We start from the raw sequence: 21,358 nt of genomic DNA on the forward strand, positions 1-21,358 counted from the left end.
AATAGACCTGGTGGGATGGAGACTGCAGGTAGTGGTTTAGAAAGATTCTGATTTGCTATCATTGATGTAACAGTAAGAACAAAACTGGCCAGTGCACTTACTGAGAACATTTCTAAGCACATGTTAGGAAAAAAGCGCAAGTTTTCAGACAGCTAATGTTTTCCTCTTGGCGTCCGTCAGGTCCGAGAGCTGGAGTCAGAGCTGGAGGAGGAGAAGAAGCAGCGAAGTCAGGCTTCAGCCGGGAAGAAGAAGCTGGAGGGGGAGCTGAAGGACGCGGAGGATCAGCTGGAGGCCAGCAGCAGGGGGCGTGACGAGGCGCTCAAACAGCTCCGCAAAATCCAGGTCAGCAAACTCTTTTATTGACTTCTTATTTCTCTGAACTCGTCGTTTCTGAAGCTGAGTTGTCCTAACAAAGTCCTAAACATAACCACGTTTGATGTATTTTCACATTTTGCCTGAGCAGGTTTGGGTAACTATAAGAGCTGAAGTATTTAGAAACCAGTTCAAAACCCCACATGAGCCTCCTTGCTCTCCTCACAGGGCCAGATGAAAGATCTCCAGAGGGAGCTGGAGGACTCCCGTGCAGCCCAGAAGGAGGTCCTTGCCTCAGCCAGAGAGTCTGAGCGCAGGTCCAAGGCCATGGAGGCCGACATCATGCATCTGAATGAGGTAAGGCCGTAGGAGCTGCCTGCTCTAAACGTTGAATTTTTAGTCTTTAGTTTGTATGAAATCACAGAGAGGTGGATCGACCCAATATGGCCACCTGAGGAGGGGCGGTCAGAAGAAATGTGGTTTAAAGGGCGTGCCTGGAGAGCTAAAGCTGATTTTATACAGCGAGTTCAATCAGTCAGACGCAGATACTCATTATCGTTATGCGATTAATCCACAGAATCAGTTTCTTCCAAGTGTTTTTTAGCACTTTTTGGAACGATAAAGGTTTCAGGCTTCACCAGCATTGCACAGGTTGTCCTCTGGAAATCGTTTCTTACACTGCTGTCTCCATCTGTCCAGGCGTTGGCAGCTGCCGAGAGAGCTCGTAAGCAGGCGGAGACGGAGAGAGACGAGCTGTCCGAGGAACTGGCCAGTAACTCATCTGGAAAGTAGGTGTCTTACATTATTGATGCATTTAAAATGAGGAGCATGAGTCTCATCAAGCTTCAACTTCACTTCCTGGAATTTTAGTCTTTACTTTGGGAGGGGAAAACCCAAGAGATCAATAAATTCACTGGAATTTGTCATCTAGGGATCATTAACATCCACTAAAGGTCGTCCCAGCTGGCTGTCACTGAGATTTTAAGGTTAAATGAAAACATTTCTGAATGTAAATGAATTAATCAGGAATCGGCAAGAACACTGATCATGTTTTCAGATTTAGTTAAATATCTGAGTCATTTATATCTCTAGTCTTCTGATGGCGAAATCTAACTCTGACTTGAATGTCCTCGCTCAGGTCACTGCTGTCCGATGAAAAACGTCGTCTGGAGACTAAGATCAGCCAGTTGGAGGAGGAGCTGGAGGAGGAGCAGGCCAACATGGAGGGCCTCAACGACCGGCTGAGGAAGAGCCAGCAGCTGGTAGGTTCATGATCGTCTCTAATCTCATTTCATTACAGCAGGCCTGACCAGTGAAGCTGATGCTCAAGTTCAGTTCCTCTAACAGCCACTGAAACTGATTTTCCTACAGGTGGATCAGCTCGGAGCAGAGCTGGCCACGGAGAGGTCTTCTGCTCAGAGCAGGGAGGGATCCAGGCAGCAGCTGGAGAGGCAGAACCGAGAGCTGAAGGCCAAGCTGCAGGAGCTGGAGGACCAGGGCCGCTCCAAACTCAAGTCCTCCATCACTGCTCTGGAGGCCAAACTCCGAGAGGCCGAGGAGCAGCTGGAGGTGGAGAGCAGGTGAGGGCGCACGGTGGGACGAGGAGTGTTGATCCCAACTCAACGTGTGCCGAGCACTGAGGAGATGACTTTGTGCCACTTTGTTGTGCAGAGAGCGGCAGGCCAACGCTAAGAATCTGCGCCAGAAAGAGAAGAAACTGAAAGATTTAACGATCCAGATGGAGGACGAGAGGAAGCAGGCGCAGCAGTACAAAGATCAGGTGACGCAAGATCAAAGGATGAATGACAGTTCAGAGTTTTGGTCATTTACAAACTGTAAATAAAACCATGTCTGCCCCCTGCAGGTGGAGAAGAGCAACGTGCGGGTGAAGCAGCTGAAGCATCAGCTGGAGGAAGCGGAGGAGGAGGCGCAGCGCGTGGTGGCAGCCCGCAGGAAGCTGCAGAGGGAGCTGGAAGAGGCGGCAGAGTCCAATGACGCCCTGAACAGAGAGGTTGCTTCGCTCAGGAGCAAACTCAGGTAACGAAGGTCTCGAGCACAGAGACGTTCGATAAATACGTCACACCCACCGCGAAGCAAAACTAGAACAATGTGAGCAAAGGTCACCTCAGCGCCTCTTCTGCTCTGGAGTTTGAAACAAGACAAATGACAATTGTTTCCTCTCGTATCTGCTGTTCCACAGTGGGCGGGCATAATAAGCATTGGTGTGTACTCATCGCACCATAAGAAAATGCAGCAATGCATTTTCTTATGGTGCGATGAGTACACACCAATCAGGCGTGACATCATAAACACCTGTTTGATATTGCGTTGGTCGCCTTTTCCTGCCAGAACAGCCCTGAGGCTGTGCTGTGGTAGCTGCACCATCAACACAGTCCTGTAAGCTCTGAGGCGGGGCCTTCATGGAGCAGACGTCTTTGTCCAGCACATCCCACAAACCCTCGATTGGATTGAGATCTGGGGAATTCGATGGCCAGGTCAACACCTCAAACCATTCCTGAACCATTTCTGCAGCTTTAGCCTGCTGAGAGAGACCACAGCCCTCAGGGAGTATCGCCTCCATGAAAGGCTGTACATGGTCTGCAACGATGCTTTAGTAGGTGTAACATCCACGCGGATGGTAGGGCTCCATGTTCTGGTCTGCAGCTCTGCAAAAAGGACAAAATGTTCACCTGCTCTCTGATATATCCCGCCCACTAACAGCTGGCGCCATGAAGAGAATCAGTGTTACTCCTCTCACCTGTGTGTGGTCATAACCTTGTGCCTGATCAGTGTATGAACAGCAATCCCTCAGTTACTGTTTTGTCCTCTCTTGAATCTGAATGTCGTCACAGAGAGAGGATCTCGCTAATATGGTCACACGGCACAGAAGCCCCGCCCACCTTCTGGTTAAACCTCGTCTTTAAGATAGACAGCCAATCAGAAGAAAGGTGGAGGAGAGTTCATAACAGACAAATTTGGACGCATTAGCTACTCTAGCAGAAAAACTACCTGTCGAGGTGTAGTCATTAAAATCTTCCTGCTTAGGTGGAGATGCCAAAAGTTACTTGACCAAATTAAATGCTGGAAACTAGTTGGTTATATTTGGTAAGTTAATAACTCTGCTTTAAAACACTGATGGAGTCACCACAGCAGGTACGCCAACTAGTTTTTTCACTGGATGCCCCAAACAGATGTGTGTCCTCCGGGTGTTAAGGTGGGGCTCTTTGGTTAATCCTGCGCTCTGACAGGCTGGAAGCATCGGCTCCCTCTCAGTAACCAATCAGAGCTCAGCTTTAACAGGACACTTCCCTCATAAATGAGCCTCAGTGACAGTCTCCACAAATCAAAGTGTTTTGTTGTTGAATGTATCGAACGCTCTCGTGTTTGTAGCGGCTGAGTGTCGAAGACGAGCTCACTTGTGATTTTAAATTTCCTTTTGCTCCTTTCATGTCTCGCTGCTCTTGTTTCACGCTCGTCTTCAGGCGCCTCTGATCTGCAAACTCAAAGCCTTCTGGGAATGGTTCTCCTCTTCCTCAGCGGGCTTCCCCCCCCCCCCCTCACTGCTCTGCCTCCAGTTTACTCCTGCTTCAGGATTTCAGGCCCTACCTCTTAATTATTTTGCTTTGCAGAAAGCCATTTCCTCTTCCTCTGCCGCCTTTCCTCTCTTTCTGACCCTCCTCTTCCTCCCGATGTGTCGGGTGTTCCCAGGCGTGGCGGCAGCGGTGCTGGTGGGGAGATGTTGTACAGCAGCTCCACTCCTCGCAGCAGTGGTGGCGGCAGCATGAGGAGTTTGGGGCTCGGAGGGAGCATCAACCGGAGGAGCAACATCAAAGAGAACTCGGTGGAGCTGCACGAGGAAGAGCCTCCCTCACCCGCCCGCACCCCACCTCTGGAGCCCCGTGCCGAGGTCTACACCTGCTCCCCCAATGAGTAGACGACCAGGAGCAGATAAAGAAGTGTTTTAGGAAACAACCAAGCGTAGAGTCACAGGAGGAGCTGGATATTTAATCAATACTATGGATTTATGTTTGAAGCAAATAGTTTTGTTTTTAAGTTATTCCAAACACACTGAGGGACAAACTGTGGACGGACCAAATTTATCCCCAACAAAACAAAAAAAAAAAAGTCATTTAATAGCCTGAAGCTACAATTTAATGTCCCAAATATTAGAAATATTAGCGCAAGTATTTCATACTTCATCCATACAATGCTACCAACCTGTTAGTCTGATCATTTATTTATTTATTTTTAATTATTTCTGACACTAAAAGTCAGTAAAATGTTATTTTACGAGCAAAAACTCTCCAAATGTTCCACTTTCACTTCCTCAGTGTGAGAATTTGTTTTACCGTCACATCTGAGAGCATTTTAAAGCCTCTGTGCCTACGCTTTTACATTTTATACATAATCTGTTTCTATAGGAAATAATCTGTGAGATTTGAGACCAATTTAATTAATTTATGATTCTTTGTGGATGAATTTCCCTTCTTTTGTTGTTCCATAAATATGCACATATCTCCAATTATTTTAAAAAACATTTTATCCCTGCAAATACATGTAAAACACCACAGTAAGGTTCCTAAATTCACCCAAGAACTCTTAAAGCTGATTTTAATGAGTTTCAGATTTTGGGTCCCATTAGTCCCGCCAAAGTCTGCCGCTCTAGTTTATAGAAATATAGAAATTAATTTCATTGAATTGGTAAAATTTAATTGGCATCTCCTGTCCAAATATCTGCAGCTTTGCATCTGAGCCTGTTCATCCCTGTCCTGACAGCAGCTCCACAGGAGAAGAATTATTAATAATTAACTGGTGGAAAACATTTAAATCTTCTCACTGTTCCAGCAGTCTACGCTCATATAGGGTTTCTAATAATGAGATGATTATGTACAAGAGTCCCTGTGAGCCCAGAGCTCCGGCTGCTCTAAACGCTGTTTATCACAGTTTGCTCATCTCGGGCACACAAGCCACACACACCTGAAGATAGGTGGACAAATGGGACATGAATCATGCAAAGCTCCTCAGGTGGAGTCTAAGAATCATAACGTGGAGACAAACATGAGCAGGATGTGTCTACAGTGCAACACTGCAGCAGTTTTTAGACCAACAAAGAAGCTTTAAGATGAATAAATTAGCTCAATAGTTCTCCTTTAAAGTGCTGTTAGGAGCATTCCTAACCAGCAGATGGCAGCATCACCCTTTATTAAAGGTCTACTCAGCCAATCAGATGCAGTGAAACTGCACAAACCCAAAAACCAAACCTAGCAGTTTTGGAATATCTTCATTTACAGTAAACTGTGTTCTAAACTGTACAACAGGTGGATAAAAGCAGTTTTTAAAACCATCCGTGTACCTGTGGGGAGGATCCTGGCTTCACAATGTCAAACTGAATAAAACGAGGTTCAGACAACAGCTGAAGAGCTGCCAGCTCCAGCCCTGCCGTCACACTTTAACAATCTGTGCTGCTTTAACACAGGAGGAATTTAGGCTGCACACTTTAGATGAACGTTTGCCGTTTCAGCTTTTGTTACGTGGAGTGTTATTAAGCTAAATAACTCTTATATAAGAAGTCGGCCTTGCTCGCCTCGGTTTGTGTCATCAGTGTGATTTTCCTGTCAAAATATTACCTGTAGATCTTTTGTTTTGTCTAAACAACCTTCTGGCTTTGCCAGGATTCGGGAGATCATATGCAACTCTTCAGCGCACAAACTGAGGCGATCCTTTCTGGACTTTCTTTGAGGGTTTCAGGAATATTTAGAGAAAATCTGTATGTATCCAACCGGGTCCACATTAATTCCTGACACACTTGGTTTTAAATCTCACAGATACGAACGCCAAGGCTCAAAGTCCCCCACACTTGGCGAAGGGTGAAGCAGGAGTCTGTGCTCTGTAAACCACAGAAATGATATCAGACTGAAACCAAACTCTTACAAATGTTTTCTGTTTCCACTTCCTGTGATAAATAAAAATGAAAAAGGACAATCCTTCTGTGCGTTTCAAGTTTTATTGCTTTTTCAGAAGCAGCGCTGAAGGTAAAAAACAACAAAGGCCAGAACAGGTCTTCAGCACTTCATGTGAGCATGCAAGCACTTCATTTTACAGAGTCACATAAGGCAAAAGAAAAACACCAGAGCCTGTTGCTTTACTCCCACCCTGAGCGGCTACTTATAACAGGTCCTGACTCAAGGCTTGAGCAACCCAACCTACACATCCTCATCCTACATTTTAGTGACCCTACAGTGAGTAGACAACACTACGACATACTTTTTTTAACATAAAACACGAGTAGCCTTCACTGAAGTAATCAAATCTCCTCAGAAACAGAAGATGTTACAGATTTCACTCCTGGAAAGACAGAAGTAGCCCTGCAGAGGGATCTAACAAACGTCTCCACAGACTAAAAAGTGCCTAAACTACCCGTCTGCCACACAGATCTTACAAATCTCCATCATTAGAATCATCTAACATCTACACGTTAGCTATAACATCAAACTTTTGGACGGAACAAATATTTTTATAAGCATAAAAGCTCATCTGAAATATCCTGAGGGTCGCCAGAGGTACTTTTTGTAACTACCGTTTGCAATCTTTAACCAGCAGGGGGCAGTGTTTCACCAGATGTTGCGGCTGCTTTCCCAGACCTGCTGCACTGTATCCTGGTACAATTTGGGCACAAATTTATAGCAGTTATTTACATTCTGTTGGTAGCTTTGGTTCGTTTTGGAAGGTTAAAAAGTTTTGTTTCTTGTTTGTTTAAATGCAGGAATTTACAATAAGTTATAAAGTTTCACCCTGTTAGAGGCATTAATGTTACCTGTAAATTTCACGTCAAGCTGGTGATTTAAGTGAAACATTTTAAGTATAAAACTGAACTTTGGTCTGAAGGGAAGTCTCCAGAATCATTAGTAATCATCATCCAGGAACAATGAATATCCACGGCTAATCTTTCCTAATGTTTCCACCACACAGAGAAATAAAACCGGTTTTATCGGGTTCATCTTCTTCACCTGAGCGTTATGGTGCGTTCACAGAAAAAAGAATCAAAGTTTATGCAAAGAAGGAGACTAAATTTTGAGCTGGTGACATGAATGGAGGTAAAAATATTTCAGGCGATCAGCTGAGATTCTCCTGACACCCGTCGCTGTTTGAATCTCGAGGCATTACTCAAGTTAACTTGGAGAACGTGGAGAAAAGGAAGACTTCCTGCGAAACTCTGAAAATATGCTACTGAAACGTTATTCCAGCTGTGGGCTGGACTCTTCCTCGTCTCGTTGGCTGTCACGATTGAATAATTGTGGATTTTCATATGACGATTCTTCGATTCTTTAGTGTGAACGCACCAAACGAGGTGGACAATGCTTTCGCTCTGATTTTGAAAGAAATCATTCAGCTGCTTCTTCAGAAAGTTTCATCCTGCAGTCGGACTGCGAGCTAAAAACAGCAAAGTGGTGAAGAGCTGGTTTACGCTGCACTACACTGAGAACAAAGACTACCAGTTACAATCCAGGAGGGCGGAGTCAGACCAGCTCATTATGTCCATCGGTTAGTCTTCGTGAAATAATTGTAGATGACAGAATTATGAACGCCACGTGTGGACGGACAGCCACAAACTTAAACTGTGAGAAAGCCTCCTTCCTCTACAATCAGGTTATTGATGACAAACTGAGCTGAACTCCATAATTAAGACAATAACACTAATAAACCCAAACAAAACCGTTTACTGTGTTCGGCCCACCTCAATCTAGGTTTTAGCCTGACTTTGACAAACTAAAATGAAATTCATGGAGAACTGCCCGAGAACCAGAAGGCAAAGAGTGAACCACAGAACGAGGCCAAAGGGCCACATGGAGCTGCAGAGGAGCCAACTTCTCACATTCAATTAATCATTATAAACACATTTAGACACCTTTGACAGATACATCCCAAAAAGGTCACCTGGTGTCACAGGATCCTTCAAAAATAGTCACAGACAGCGCGTCACCTTTCCGTGACCGTGCTGTCTGTGACTTCCTTATAAAAGGTCAAAGGTAACAACACTATTTCTTCTGAGCTTTGCTGCCTCAGCAGTAAAATCTTCGGTCATGTTAGAGCTGGGCGATATAGACAAAAACATTAATACACATTACATCCTGAGCGGTCACGTGACCGCTCACCAACAGTCTGCGTCCACCTTTCGTTCTGCTGTTGAACATAAACGCTGCTTGTTTGAGGTTCAGTCACTGCGGGTTTAAGTGGAAGCTCTGTTTCAAAGACTTTTCACAGTTGCTTTGTGGTAAAACAAGAAGCTGCAACGCTCCACCAGACTCCATTCACAAAAACAGGAAGTTTACCTGCCAGAGCAGAAGCTGCTCATCATTAGTTCGTGTTACTGCACGGCGGTGGTTACTGGCAGAGTTAGTCGTTCAATAGTTTCGGTTGGTTCTAATAAACGTGGTGGCGTGGAAGTTTGGGAAACACCTCTGGGGTATTTCCTGGCTCAAGATGGGCCTTTAGTAGTTGACTTGCCACGCCGCCCTTTTAGTTTAGCTTTAGTTACTATGATAAAGGTGGTTACAGAGGTTTTGCTAGGAAAAGCCATTAATCCCAGCAGCTTGGGGCAGGGTTGTAGCACAGCGGCAGAAACCCTGCAGTCAGTTTGGATCTGAAGTGACGGGTAAATCCGGCTTCCTGCGAGGTAAAAATGTGTTTTTGTTAACGAAGTCCGATTCCCTCTCCTCAAGTTTTCTGCTACCACAGACATTAAGTTAACATGTACCGTTACATTTCAAGTCATTATTCACGCTACACGTAGAAGTAAACCATGTGGATTTTTTGAAAATATATCGACGTATTTACCAAATCGACACATTGCCCAGCCCTAAGTAACGTAGTCAAAGTCTCTGCTCAGTCTGTAAGAATGTGTAAACATATCGTCTTTCTAGGCCACCACGTGTGCTCATCATCTCCTCTCTGTGTGAACTCAGAGACACTCCTGACGGTGGAAGCTTCTTGACTGTCAGGAGGTTTAAAGGCAGTTTTACCCCCCAGTGTGTGCATAAAGGTGCCCGTCCAGTGCTCAGCCATTAGACGTCTCTCAAGCTCACTTTGTGTTTAATCTGAACAAAACTTTTAGAGGGAGAGGGGAAAACAAGAAGATCCAAACAAAAGGAGCTGAGAGGGTCCAGTAGATCAGTTCAAAGCCAAGTGCGAGTGCTGAAAAGAGTCCTGTTAACGAACAAACAAAAACATCCCGACGTGTCTGGAGTAACGTGTCCTCAGAGCTTCGGTAGTCTGTGTCCTGAAGAGGCGACAACGGCGATACCTGTGTCACGTTCGGGAGACCCGGGGTGGACGGAGACGACGGGCCCAGCAGCACTTTTACTTTCACAGCAGCAGCTTGGATCCAGCTCCTAAATCCAACCTCTTAACGAGCCTGGAAACAACAAGTAAACAGTCACAACCTCTGAACGTCTTTCAGTGCCATCTCTGATCAGACAACAGAGTGAGTATTTCCACTTCACAGGACGGACTTTAATAAAGATCAGTAAATCTGCAGAACAACCCGGGGCTGCAGCATCGTACGTTACAGCAAGAAAATCAGTCGTTCATCTCACTAATGCGCTCGATGCTGACCGGCGAGGAAAGCAACAGTGGAAAGTTTAGATGACAAAACACATGCATCCAAATTTTTAGGCCTCTCTCAGTAATATGAAGGTTCCCCTGATAAGCAGGAGACTTACAGTGAGTCTTATGCTGCCTTTCATGGCTGCACAGAAGCTCACCCCTTGTTGTAGAGGCCGTTGGTTGGATGGCTCTCTGAGGAGCTGCTCTGACCCGCTGCTGCCCCCTGTCCACCAGCGTGGGCTCTGCGATTCACCGCCTGCTCTTGGACATATTCCCGACACGATGCCAGCCTGGACTCCAGACTCTGAACGGAGAAGAAAAAACGAAAGGTTCAAATCTCTGATTTAATGAGTGTCACAAACCACCGGCCATAACGGACCACATGTTCCTGTCATGTGACACCAAGTACCTTTTGTATAATTTTTAAGGCTTTTCTTGCTTTGCTCCCATCTTACTATTGTTTATCTAAAAATATGCCAAGTTACTGTCTTCACTCTGTACCGGTGATTTAAAAACAGAAGGAAAGAAAAATCACTGGCTGTGTTATTCTTCCCAAAAGTCAAAGATAAGTCTGTGTAATGTTTAATGGACTCTGAGAAACTGCCTGCAGCATCACATGACGGTAAGTCAGATGATGAAAAACACGAGCCGAGCTTCTTACCCCGACTTTCCTCAGCAGCTCTCCGACAATGTTCAAAGCAGAGATCCTCGCCGACGTGGTGAGCGGGGTCCCAGACAGGCTTTCACCTGAGAAACAGACACGCAGCTCACAGTGATAACGAAAACAGACGAGCAGGATGACCGATTTACACTCGATAAAGCAGTTAGTTAAAGAAAACATTCACAAATAATCAGATTCATGAATATGATCATCATCTGTAGCCAACTCAAACTTATCAACAATCATCACACTCTTATTGTGAAAGTTCACTGTTGGCGAGTCCGCTCCGTCCTTTCCTGCCTCGTGTTTCTCTGGTGGAAGGGTCGCCCGTCGATAGAGTCGGACTCCACCGGTGATGTCAGGCTAACCAGAACCTGCAGCAGGATGAGACCCGACTCACGGACCCACACGGACCTAAACTGAAGCTGCAGAACTGAGACTACTGCTGCAAAACCCACTCCACAGGATCAGGGTAACCCATGCAGGACAGCTGACACATACAAATAAAGTAAAATAAAAGCTGAACACTGAGCTCGACCCGTTTCTCCTTCAGGATCCACAGAAAATAAACACCAAAGGGGATTTTCTATATTAAAAGTGCTGCTGCAGCCTTTCCACTGGCGGTTTTTGTTCAGAAAAGACAAACAAAAAACATCATATTTTTTCTTTCTTCCTGGATACTGTTGCCAACTACAAAATGAGCCCCCAGTATTTTCGGTGTAGTTTCCACCACGGGGCAGCTCAGCAACCAATCAGGATCGGCGCTGATCCTTTCCCAGCAGCAGTAAACACGGGCAGTTTGGTTGGATTTCAGCCGAGCAGTTTGAGCGCTTATCGCGGGCAAATCCATAATTAGCAGCAAGAAAAGAACAGCATTGTTTTTTATGATGCCAGAAGCTTTTATAGTTGTTTTAGTGTCACTAAAGAGAGTTTATCTGTAGGGATCTGAAACTTTTTGGAGCTTTTTCTTGAATCAGGCATAAAGCATGTTCTTGGAATCGCTGTGGCTCAGATACGACTGATTATAGAAGAGCTCAGGTTGTGTTTCAAGCACATTTTGAGAAAGTCACACTTCATAAACAGAGCTGGATGGTAAAAAGGTTAACACCACCACAGAACATAGACTGACCTCTGCTGACGGGGGGCTGCGGGGTGCTGAAGGGCTCTGCGGAGGCGGGGGGTCTGGGCGGCGTGGCGGCGGAGGGAAGGGGCTGGTTAGAGGACGAAGACGCGGGTTTGTCTTCTGTTCTTTTGTCTAACGGGGTGAGAGGAGGGGTGGGCAGCCCAGCCGAGGACGACGGCGCTGATGAAGAAGGCTCTTTGGCTGCACTGCTGAAGGACGGTTTCCTCTCCTGTACCTGCTGTTTTTGCTGCACGGCGAGCTCCTGCCTCAGGTCTGTGCAGACACACAAAGAAGTGATGAAGACGAGCAAAAGCAAACACGAACGAAACTGCAGAAGAAAAAGATCTCGCTGCACCTCTGGCTTCGTCCTTCAGTCTCTGGACGGACTCTAACAGGTTCTCCTTCTCGTCCAGCTCGCTCTCGAGGAAGGCGTTCCTCTCTATGACCTGATTCATCCTCTGCTCGAAGTCCTCCAGTGACATGATCGTCGCCCTGAAAGGCACCGAACCAGAAACGTCACAAAACAGACCGTTTACAGGGTCACTGCATTAAAATCAGCGAGTCTGTCCTGTAACAAGAGAGACCAGGAAAGAGGACAGCAAAGCAGACATGGAGATGAGCAGACACCAGAGCCGCTGCAGTTTTGCTGTTGAAACTATGAAAGGTGTTTTTCATGTTTCTCCTGAACTTCTGGAGTTATGAAGGATCAAAACTGAAAAACTGAATAAAATCTGAATCCACCTGTTACTCAGAAAAGATTCATTTATGAAGGTAAAATTGTACTAAAAGTGTCTTTAAGTCAAAAAAATGTCCGGATGTCTGACCGGCCTGGATGTGACAACCAAGGCTTTTTGCCTCCCTATCTGGAACCAGTACCACCGTACTGGCGTTCCCTACCACTGTCACTGGATTTGCGGAAGCGACGCAGGAGACGGGGTCACCGTGGAGGTCGTCTTGTCAAGCTGAAATCCTAGATTTCTCATTTTCCCTATGAGCTCCGCTCCATCCGTGACTTTTGGTTGCATTGCGTGCCGTGGACTCCTGGTTGGTTCCCGTTGCATCTCTCGAAAATGGTCCTGCAACTCTCTGTCCTCTACGACATTTGTGCTGGCGTGGAGTTGGCAAAAAAACAAACAAAAAAAACAAAACAACCTTCGACCGGTGGATCTGCTTGCTAATGCCTCGGAAGTTTTGGGCCCAGTTCCTCTCAGGCTGGGTCTAATAAATACCAGGTCGGTGGCAAACAAGACCTTCATACTGAAGGAATTCTTTGGCTGCATCCCAATTCAGGGTCTGCAGCCTTAAAGGCTGCATTTCAAGGCCGATTACGTCACAGCGGCGCGCCGAAGGCTGTCCCAATTCAAAGGCTGCTCGAAATGCGGCCCTGAAATGCGTCCTTCATTTCCCTGAATTTTAAGGCTGTGGCGGTGTAGACTTCGTGGCCCAACATATCCCAGAATGCATAGCGCGGCGGTGGGTGTGGATAAAATTGCCGAAAAAAAAAAAACTGCGGATGAGGGGCTCCCGAAGAGTAAACTTTAAGTACTGAATATTACGTCACTTATGTGCAAATGTTTAATAACGAAGAACATTAAACATTCCTGTTGGCCACATGTCGGCAAAGTTATGTGACATTAGTGACGTTTGTACTAACTTGGTTTTAAAGCCTTTACTTTAAAATATACGGCGTTCAATAGCTGAGCTTAATCCTACAGAGAATGATCAAAGCTCATGTAGAAACAAACAAATGAACAAAAGATTGTCTCCTTCATCTCTGTCAAACACAGCTGTATGACACGTTTCTAGCTGTTAGTATCATGGTTGCTAGGCAACCTGGGCATCGCAACGGAGGCTAGACCGTCCCATTTCACAAGCCTCGCACTTCCGGCATTAGCGGTCTTTGAGTACGCGGCCCTTGAGGATCGTTGAGGCTGCGTACTTTAACGCTGCAGACCCTGAATTGGGAGACAGCCCTTGTATCTCGTGTTCTGGATTTGCTCTTCCTGACTGAAACCTGGATTTCTCCCGCTGAGTTAAGCACCTTCATTGAGCTAGTGCCGGCTGAACCTTTTTTAATGTTCTGAGAGCTTCTGGTCGTGGAGGAGGGCTTGCTGCTGTTTTTAAGGCTCATTTCATTTTTACCAGCTGGTTAGTGCATGTTTAAAAACAAAAAAAAAAAAAAAAAAAAAAAAAAAAGGATTTATTTTACTAATTAATTTATGAATGTTTGGAGTTTTTCCTTATTACATTTACCGGTGTGTGTGTGTGTGTGTGTGTGTGTGTGTGTGTGTGTGTGTGTGTGTGTGTGTGTGTGTGTGTGTGTGTGTGTGTATGTATGTATATATATATATATATATCTATATATCTATATATATATATATATATATATATATATATATATATTTTTTTTTTTTTATTCTCCCCCAATTATTTCAATTATTTTCACTGTTTCTTCTTCTAATTTATTTAATAGGTTATAAAAACATACATTGTTCATATTTTATCAATGTTTTATTTCTGTATATTTAATATTTTGTTTTTGAAAAATATCTTAAGGCTCATTTTTATATTTTAACTGGACAATATCAAAGAACTGATTGGGCGCTGTGATTTAAGGTGGTACCACAATCATCTGATTTAAGAGCATGCATGTTCAAAATGTCATTTATTTAATAAATCAGTAAACCTGGAGCCCTGCAGCTTTTTGTTGTCGTTTCTCTACATTTGTCTTCTGCTGGTTTCGAGCCCGTTTTGGTGGACAGATGTACAATTTTCCAGTTTCTTTTACCTCCACTTAACTTAAATTTCTTCATTTATTTCTGGAAATTCAATAAAACCATGCTCATGCTCCTCCTGACCTCTTGGCCCTCTCCAGGTCGTCGTTGGCCTGCTCCAGCTCTCTGATGTATTTGTGAAGCTGGTCTCGGACGGCAGTGGTTTCAGCCAGGTCTCCCTCCAGGCTGGAGATCTGCCGACAGGCCTCAGAGTGCTGCGTCTCATACTTATCCTGGCAGGAGGGACGAAAATACAAGAAAAATACAGTCAGAGAGAGAATGAGAAGCAAAATAAAGACAGACCTCGGCGGCTGGAGTGGAGCAGATCTTCAGGAACTCGGCTTAAACCTCAACAAATATTCAAGAGGATTGATTTCAGCTTTAAAGGCAGAAATAAATGAATAAACTTTTAGTAAAAACAAACCGTTTCAAGAATCAAATTCACCAGAGAACCTTTCAAATGCCTCACAAATGAAGAAACCACGACTGAAGGCATAATATTCAACCTTTATAAACAAATGTCAGACTTGAAGAGCTTTTTTCGCTCGTTTTCAATCCAGCCTTTAGACCCGAGCTCTGTCAGAACCTTTTGTTTGTCAAGCTGCTTCACACCGACCTACGAATCATTCAAGCATAAAAGGCTCCAAAGCTAAAGCGACGAGTCAGTCAGACAATTTAGCAAAGAACCAAATTTCATTTGTATCTTCGGGCACTTGGTTGCACCCAGTCTGTCACAAAAACACTTCACATGTTCACATTTCTTTAGTCGAATCTTTTATGCCAGGTTGAAAGTTTGGGCTCAAATGTTTGATTCAGCAAAGTGTCGCCATGTTTCAGTTCTTCAAAGTCTGGTCCTTCGCTTACTTTACTGGAGTTATTTTGGCCTTGTCAGAAAATAAATAAATAAATTCTCATCCAGCACAGCAAAAATCCTTCCAAGATGAAGCCTTTTCTGTGCCGCGAGACCATCTGAACTCTGTCTCTTATTTCGTACACGTGGAAGGTTTTTTGTGGCAGGGTTCGCCTCCAGGACGTCAACATTTTCTCATATTTCTTGTGAACGACAGAGCAGCCAGTGTTCAGCATTTATTTCAAAACCTTAGTCATGAATCGTGCTGCATATTTAGATATTAATATAAAAAACAACATCTAAAAGTAAATTATTCTGCATTTCTCTCTCCACCGTTTTGGTGACACCACCGTCCCCATCGATGCTGCTCACACAGGCAGCAACGCCGGAGCCGTCTGCACAGACGCTCCACAGAAGTCTGGGTCCAGCGTCAGGCTGCTGCGTTCTGTATGACGAGGAGAAAACGGCACCGTCATCATTACAAGCAAGCGTCAGGGTTGATGTTGGCTCTGAGCAGTGAGCGCAACAGCAGATACAGCTGTTAACCGTCTTATCACTGCAGCGTGTGGGGACGGTTCACCATCAAACACAATGGCATGACGTCATTTTCACTGTGCCTGGCACCGGGGGCGCGGCGCCCACCATGAACAAACTCTGCGCCATTGTCCCCTTTTTGCTTTTTAACCGAGCTCCTCAAAATGCCGGCGCACACCCGGCTCTGTGCACAGCAGCGGGACAAACTAATGAGATTTGTACCAAGGATCTTCTGGAGGTACTGCCATCCCCTCCAGACACAGATGGAGCGCAGGAGGCGTCAGCTGCCTCTCTCTGGCCTGAATCGATCCTCTGTGAGAGCGAAGAGCGCGCTGCTTACGCTGAGCAGCGGCTCCTCTTCACTGCAGGCAAACCAGAGCCAGAAAACCCGACTCGCAATCAGCTGAGCGATATGAAAATCCTCATCAAAGCCGCTTCGACGGTCAGTCGGCTGAATGCAAATTCAAAGACGGCTGAACACTTTAGTTCAAGTTTAGATACGGACTTGCGTCACAGAAGCTCCTTTCAGAGTTTCTGCAGGATCTTAAAAGACAACATTTATGCTTTTTAAACATCAAACACTGAAAAATTAGCCATATATCCGAGCCTAATACAGGTTCGGTCACCAGTGCAATAACCCTTTCAACATTTACTTTGTGTGAATAAAGTAAACAGAAAACTGAGGAAAGAGTGAATTGAACAGAACCGTCTCATTTGTGGTTTTCACTACTTTTTCTTTATAAATTATGAAACTGACTCCTATAGCATGGCAGCTCAGAGTAAAGCTACTGCTATTCCACATCAAGATGAGCCAGGTGAGGTGGTGCAGGTATTTGATTAGGTGGAGATTCTCTTCATTTTGCTTCGTCAAAGATTCTCATATTTGAAATCTGCCCATTATTTTCTGTGTTTGAAGCGCTGCATTTCCTCAGCACATTAACATATTCACTTTGACTAAAAAATGATGTGCATGTCTGGAAAATAAGCAAATGATCCTGCAGCAACTACGTCACTATTTGTGGAGGAATTTTGAATCGAAAGGACTCTGAAAGCTAGTTGTTAATGTGAATCTCGGTGTACACGGCTCCAGATTTGCACTTTTTGCTGATTTTCCATCTCGTTCAGCTGCACGCTGGTAGCAGACTGACTGTCTTGTTGCTACAGTTACGCACCAAAGTCACTTTGAAGATTGTAAATGTCTGCAGCTGGTCGCAGACCTGCTTCCTGTGCTGAAGTTCATTGCACACAGTTGCAATAATTTTGGTCATGCTGTGGTCTCCCACCACCGTTTCCCCCACTGTGACTGTAGCTTCAGAGAATCAAAGGGAGTATCTTGAAAATCAGGGCTCTGTTGGAGGTCTTCTCTGCTGCTGAATGCTGGAAAGTTTCATTTCTTCATTGGTGGAGTCTCAGTTTTCAGTCTTGAGTTAGCTTGGAGAGCTGAGATGCAGAATACTGAGAACTCCTTGCGTCTCCCGTACCTTATAGTTTTCCAGTTCCATGCGCAGCCGGTTGTTGGCAGTCAGAAGCTCGCGGTTTCGCGTCTCATACTGCTTCAGCTCCGTCTCCAGCTCCACCTCGTAGTCCCGACTCATCTGCTGGAACTCCTGCAATTCCTCCTGAGCTTCCTCTGCACTGAAAACACAGAACATGCCCCGCATGTTTGTTACCGTTGGATATTTTCACTGCAAATCAATCCCAACTCATAAATGAATACAGCTCGGGTTGTGAGTTTGGTTCTTCCAGTGAAAACAATCAGACCAAGACGATGTTTAAGACAAAGATCTGGATCAATTTAAACCAGATGCAGCTGGACCCAACTTGACCAACATAACCACAGTCAGCATTATGGGAAGCTGTTTAACTGGGGGAGGGGGTACAAGCATGTTGGGATGCTGTGTAAAATAAAAATAAAAAGAAGGCGGCCTTCATTTGCAGACCTCCCTAATTACAAATAAATGTTTAGTCTTTGACAAATCTATTTTCACTTTTCATTTGATTACAGCAACATGTGTCATGTATCAGTAAACTGCAAGAAGACCTGCATCAGCGATGGTCTGGCGGAGCATCAGTGCATGTTAGATTGGTAATATGAACATCTGTGAAGGCCCCACTAATGCTGAACGACATATGCCCCGAACCCTAACTCAGGCTGCAGAGAAACATACAACCTGTTATTATTTGCGTGTTGCTCAGACTCCAACACACAGCTCCAGATTAAACCATCCCGCCTGCAGTCTGAAAGCTCGTACTAGCAGGCAGCTTTAGGACCCAGGGACGCAGTATTACACATGCGGTTCACCACCATGGTAACTTACGCTCCAGACCTAACCTGCTCAGAAGCGAGAACACAAATCAACAGGTATTAAATCACTTTCTACTGGCCAATCAGCTCTCTGGAAATGTGCATCAGCATTGCTTGAAGACAAACAAGGCCTCAGCACCCAGATAGTAAGAGCATCTGAAGTTTATAAGAGCACCAGTAACAAACAAAGATCCACTGAAGCAACGTCACTGCTGCTTTTCGTTCCGTTATGTACGATTTAAAAACCATTTTATTGTTCTATGAGCCTAAACATGTAAACTTCAAACGGCGTTCTTACTTATTGATAACCCAAATTTGAATTTTGCTTTTGTGTTCTTTGCTTTCAGAGCGTTAAAAACTCCTAACGATGGAGCAGAAATGATACAAAATAAAAATACAGTGAGATTAACAGAAGACTTAACTTATACAGTCATGCTTTTAGTCAGCTTTCCTTCTGGGCTTCAAATAAACTTTATGAACATAGCAACAGTTTTCCAGCCCGACTGAATAAACCTCGTAAAGCCAACTCTCATTCACACGTGTCCACATGCCCTAAAAATCAGCTGCTGCCAGCAGACCTCTCAGTGTTTCTGCTTGGTCAGATGCTGCAAACCCTGCCTCGGCTACGCTGTTAGACCCCAGGTTGATTTATTTGTGGATGTTTGAGTGAAGCCAGATAAGGAAAAAATATCCGGGGTATGTTAAACGTGCTTTAGCGGCCCCTGACCGATCACCTGTCGAAAACATTTGGCACATTATGAAACAAAAACCTACGACAGCTGGGAGTGCTGAAATCCAATATCCACTGAGAACGGAGAAACATTTGGTTTTCTAAACACTCTGAGCGCTGATAAAAGAAGAACGTGATGCAACACAGTGATAAACATGTCTCACTCCCAACTATTTTTAAACACGCCACCAGCGGTGAATTTAACGTGAGATTAAGATACACATCCACTTCATTCTATATACAGCTTAGGGTTTATAAATTAATAAAATTATAAGAAGATCACCAGGGGCCATACCTCTGTTGGTGCTTGGCAGCCTGTTCCTTCCAGTACTCCAGCTCTTCCTCCAGGGACCCAAACACTGGAGGCTCCCGGTCCCCCATCTCTAGGGCAGGCTCTTCTCTCACACACCAACACTAGTCTGTGGGCAATTTCAATAAAGAGCTGAACTACTGTTTGAAAGCGGCCAGTTTATCTTCATTGTTACACAGGCTTGTGAAAAAACAGGACCTGAAGTAGGAAATAAATTGAGATGATTCTTGTGAGTTTTCGCAATAATCCGGCACGAAAAGAAGCAGAATTTATACAAAATAAATCTGAACTTTCAGAGTTCGCTCGTCGCAGCTATCCGTGGTGTAAGGGCGTGCTTGGAGAACATCGTTCAGTTTTAAGTGCAGTTTATCGAACACCTGAGTGTATGCCGAATTAAGGAGCATACCGTGTTGCGTCCAAGAACGTAATAATATTTCCAACTTCCACAAATAGTGTAAGCAATTGAACTAATGTAAACGATTTTAAATGAAAAACTTACATGGAGTCTGGTCACACTGTGAGCGAGACCAAAAAAGGGAACTTAATGAGCAGTAAGACTTGCATCAAAACCTAGAACTTAGTTTATCTTTTTTTTCATACTAGTAACACATTCCTTTAGAGTCGTATTGGTTTTTAACTCGTATACAACAAAGTTAGATGACTGCAAACAAGCCACCGCTAGCCACCTAGTTGGGCTAACGGAGTTTAACCATTTAAATCCCCGCTGAGACTAACATATGACTTCAGCTACTTACGCTCAACAGTTGTCTCCGTTCGACGACAAATTAACCAGATTGAACTAAATCTAAATCTTCTCCATGTCTTCTTTAACTTGTGGCGCTTTGACGATGAAATTTCAAGCAGAATCGTTCAAACAAACCAATTTAACGGACTCGCCTTAAGTTGGAGAACCGCAAAGTTGCTGCTCTTTGGGAAGACGTCGAACAATACACTTTGCCATTCATATTGTCCAGACCAATCCACCAATCAGAGGTTACAAGGGAGCCTCGTTGCCTCTCGCTATTGGTGAACTGTCTGTCAATCAAGGACTGGCAGGCGGGGTTTATAATTATTGTCCAATCACAGTAATGATATCAATGTAGAATGGGGGAATCTACCAAAAGGGATCTTAACAGTCCCAAGAGTCTAGACGTTTTTGATGGATTACCAGAGGATGCTGCCTTTAAGTGCTGTTGGAAATGTGTCGAAAAAACAAATATTAAAAAGTTCTAGAATATAGGCATGTAAAAGTTATTAACAAGACCATTATTATTTTTAATTGCAAAATAAAAACATATATAAATATATTTATGTTTATATTTATTTAACAATTTTTTTTGTTTCATAAATAGCTGCCAGCCATAAAGAAAAGTGATAAATTCAGATAGATTTTGTTTGTTTTTTGAAAGGGTGGTAAATTATTTTTGCAAAAAAGTTCAGGAAAGCTTTTATTTTATTTACTTGTTGTTTATTTTGTGTGTGCGTTCTACTTTAAAGAGCCCCTGCTCACGACAGTTTGTATTGCATATTGTTAAAAGATGGCATTTAAATTATTTTTGTATTCTCTTGGAGTGCACCTTAAGTTTTCTTATTGTTAAAGAAAAAAGTACATTCATAAGAAATAATATTGTTTGGAGAAGATAATAATGTACCATCCATCCGGCATTTGTCCAAGGCATCCTGGTCAGATGTTGAGCCAATACTGAAGGATGCAGCTGTCACTTTTAGAAGATGCTTATTTCTGCTACTGGTATCTTGGTTCTTATTCTTTCAGTCACTACCAATAATGACGAGGATACTGGTGAGGTCACAAATGTAGCTCAGCTCAGAATCTGTAAAACAAAGGGCTGGTGTGACAGGACAGGATGGTAGTAACAGGGTGAGACAGAAGCCAGACGGCTAAAGGAAGATTCGTTCATGCTTATACTTTTTTGCAAATGTATATGTGCATGTTTTTTTTGTTTTGTTTTTTAGTAGAGCTATTCATTTATTTATGACCTCATTATTTTGGCAGTGCTGGTCCCCCCTAGTTGCCTTTGCAGCTTCGGTCTCCCTTCATCTGTCTGCAGGCATCCCTGGCTCTGTGGCCAATAAGACCACAGGACGAGTGTTGTCACCAAGTACTTACTCAAAAGAAACCTCAGGGTTTCTCAGTG

The 21,358-nt window shown here is 44.2% G+C and overlaps 2 protein-coding genes across 6 annotated transcripts in view; one reads left to right on the forward strand and one right to left on the reverse strand.

The window, feature by feature from the left end:
* The window catches only part of LOC113020211 (myosin-11-like), a 28,075-nt gene extending 21,789 nt beyond the window's left edge, over positions 1–6,286 (forward strand). For 3 of the 4 annotated variants that reach the window (XM_026163981.1, XM_026163979.1, XM_026163980.1), the window contains 8 exons: positions 181–342; positions 541–669; positions 1,012–1,100; positions 1,451–1,574; positions 1,684–1,892; positions 1,984–2,092; positions 2,177–2,349; positions 4,021–6,286. In XM_026163981.1, the coding sequence (XP_026019766.1) occupies positions 181–342; positions 541–669; positions 1,012–1,100; positions 1,451–1,574; positions 1,684–1,892; positions 1,984–2,092; positions 2,177–2,349; positions 4,021–4,246 (1,221 nt within the window). In that variant the 3' untranslated portion in view covers positions 4,247–6,286. The other variant, XM_026163978.1, reaches the window with a different exon arrangement.
* A 3,099-nt stretch (positions 6,287–9,385) lies between these two features.
* LOC113020214 (nuclear distribution protein nudE homolog 1-B-like) lies at positions 9,386–20,190 on the reverse strand. Of its 2 annotated transcripts, none has more exons than XM_026163984.1 (9): positions 19,958–20,190; positions 19,188–19,311; positions 17,339–17,492; positions 14,558–14,706; positions 12,055–12,191; positions 11,706–11,972; positions 10,577–10,662; positions 10,074–10,219; positions 9,386–9,724 (listed from the first exon to the last, which is right to left on the reverse strand). In XM_026163984.1, the coding sequence occupies exons 2-9, from the start codon at positions 19,271–19,273 to the stop codon at positions 9,676–9,678; spliced, it is 1,074 nt and encodes a 357-aa protein (XP_026019769.1). In that variant the 5' UTR covers positions 19,274–19,311; positions 19,958–20,190; the 3' UTR covers positions 9,386–9,675. The 2 variants fall into 2 exon arrangements, with proteins under 2 accessions (XP_026019769.1, XP_026019770.1); XM_026163985.1 differs by having other exon boundaries at positions 20,100–20,181.
* Between the last annotated feature and the right edge of the window lie 1,168 nt (positions 20,191–21,358).

Source organism: Astatotilapia calliptera, chromosome 4 (genome assembly GCF_900246225.1).
Source record: "Astatotilapia calliptera chromosome 4, fAstCal1.2, whole genome shotgun sequence".
In the NCBI taxonomy this organism is placed as follows: Eukaryota; Metazoa; Chordata; class Actinopteri; order Cichliformes; family Cichlidae; genus Astatotilapia; species Astatotilapia calliptera.

Coding starts and splice junctions, on each gene's coding strand:
- LOC113020214 (XM_026163984.1), bottom strand. CDS start 19,273: ATGGGGGACCGGGAGCCTCCAGTGTTTGGGTCCCTGGAGGAAGAGCTG. Junction 12,192..14,557: donor GACCTGGAGAGGGCCAAGAG/GTCAGGAGGAGC, acceptor GGTGCCTTTCAG/GGCGACGATCATGTCACTGG. Junction 9,725..10,073: donor AACGGCCTCTACAACAAGGG/GTGAGCTTCTGT, acceptor TGTTGTTTCCAG/GCTCGTTAAGAGGTTGGATT.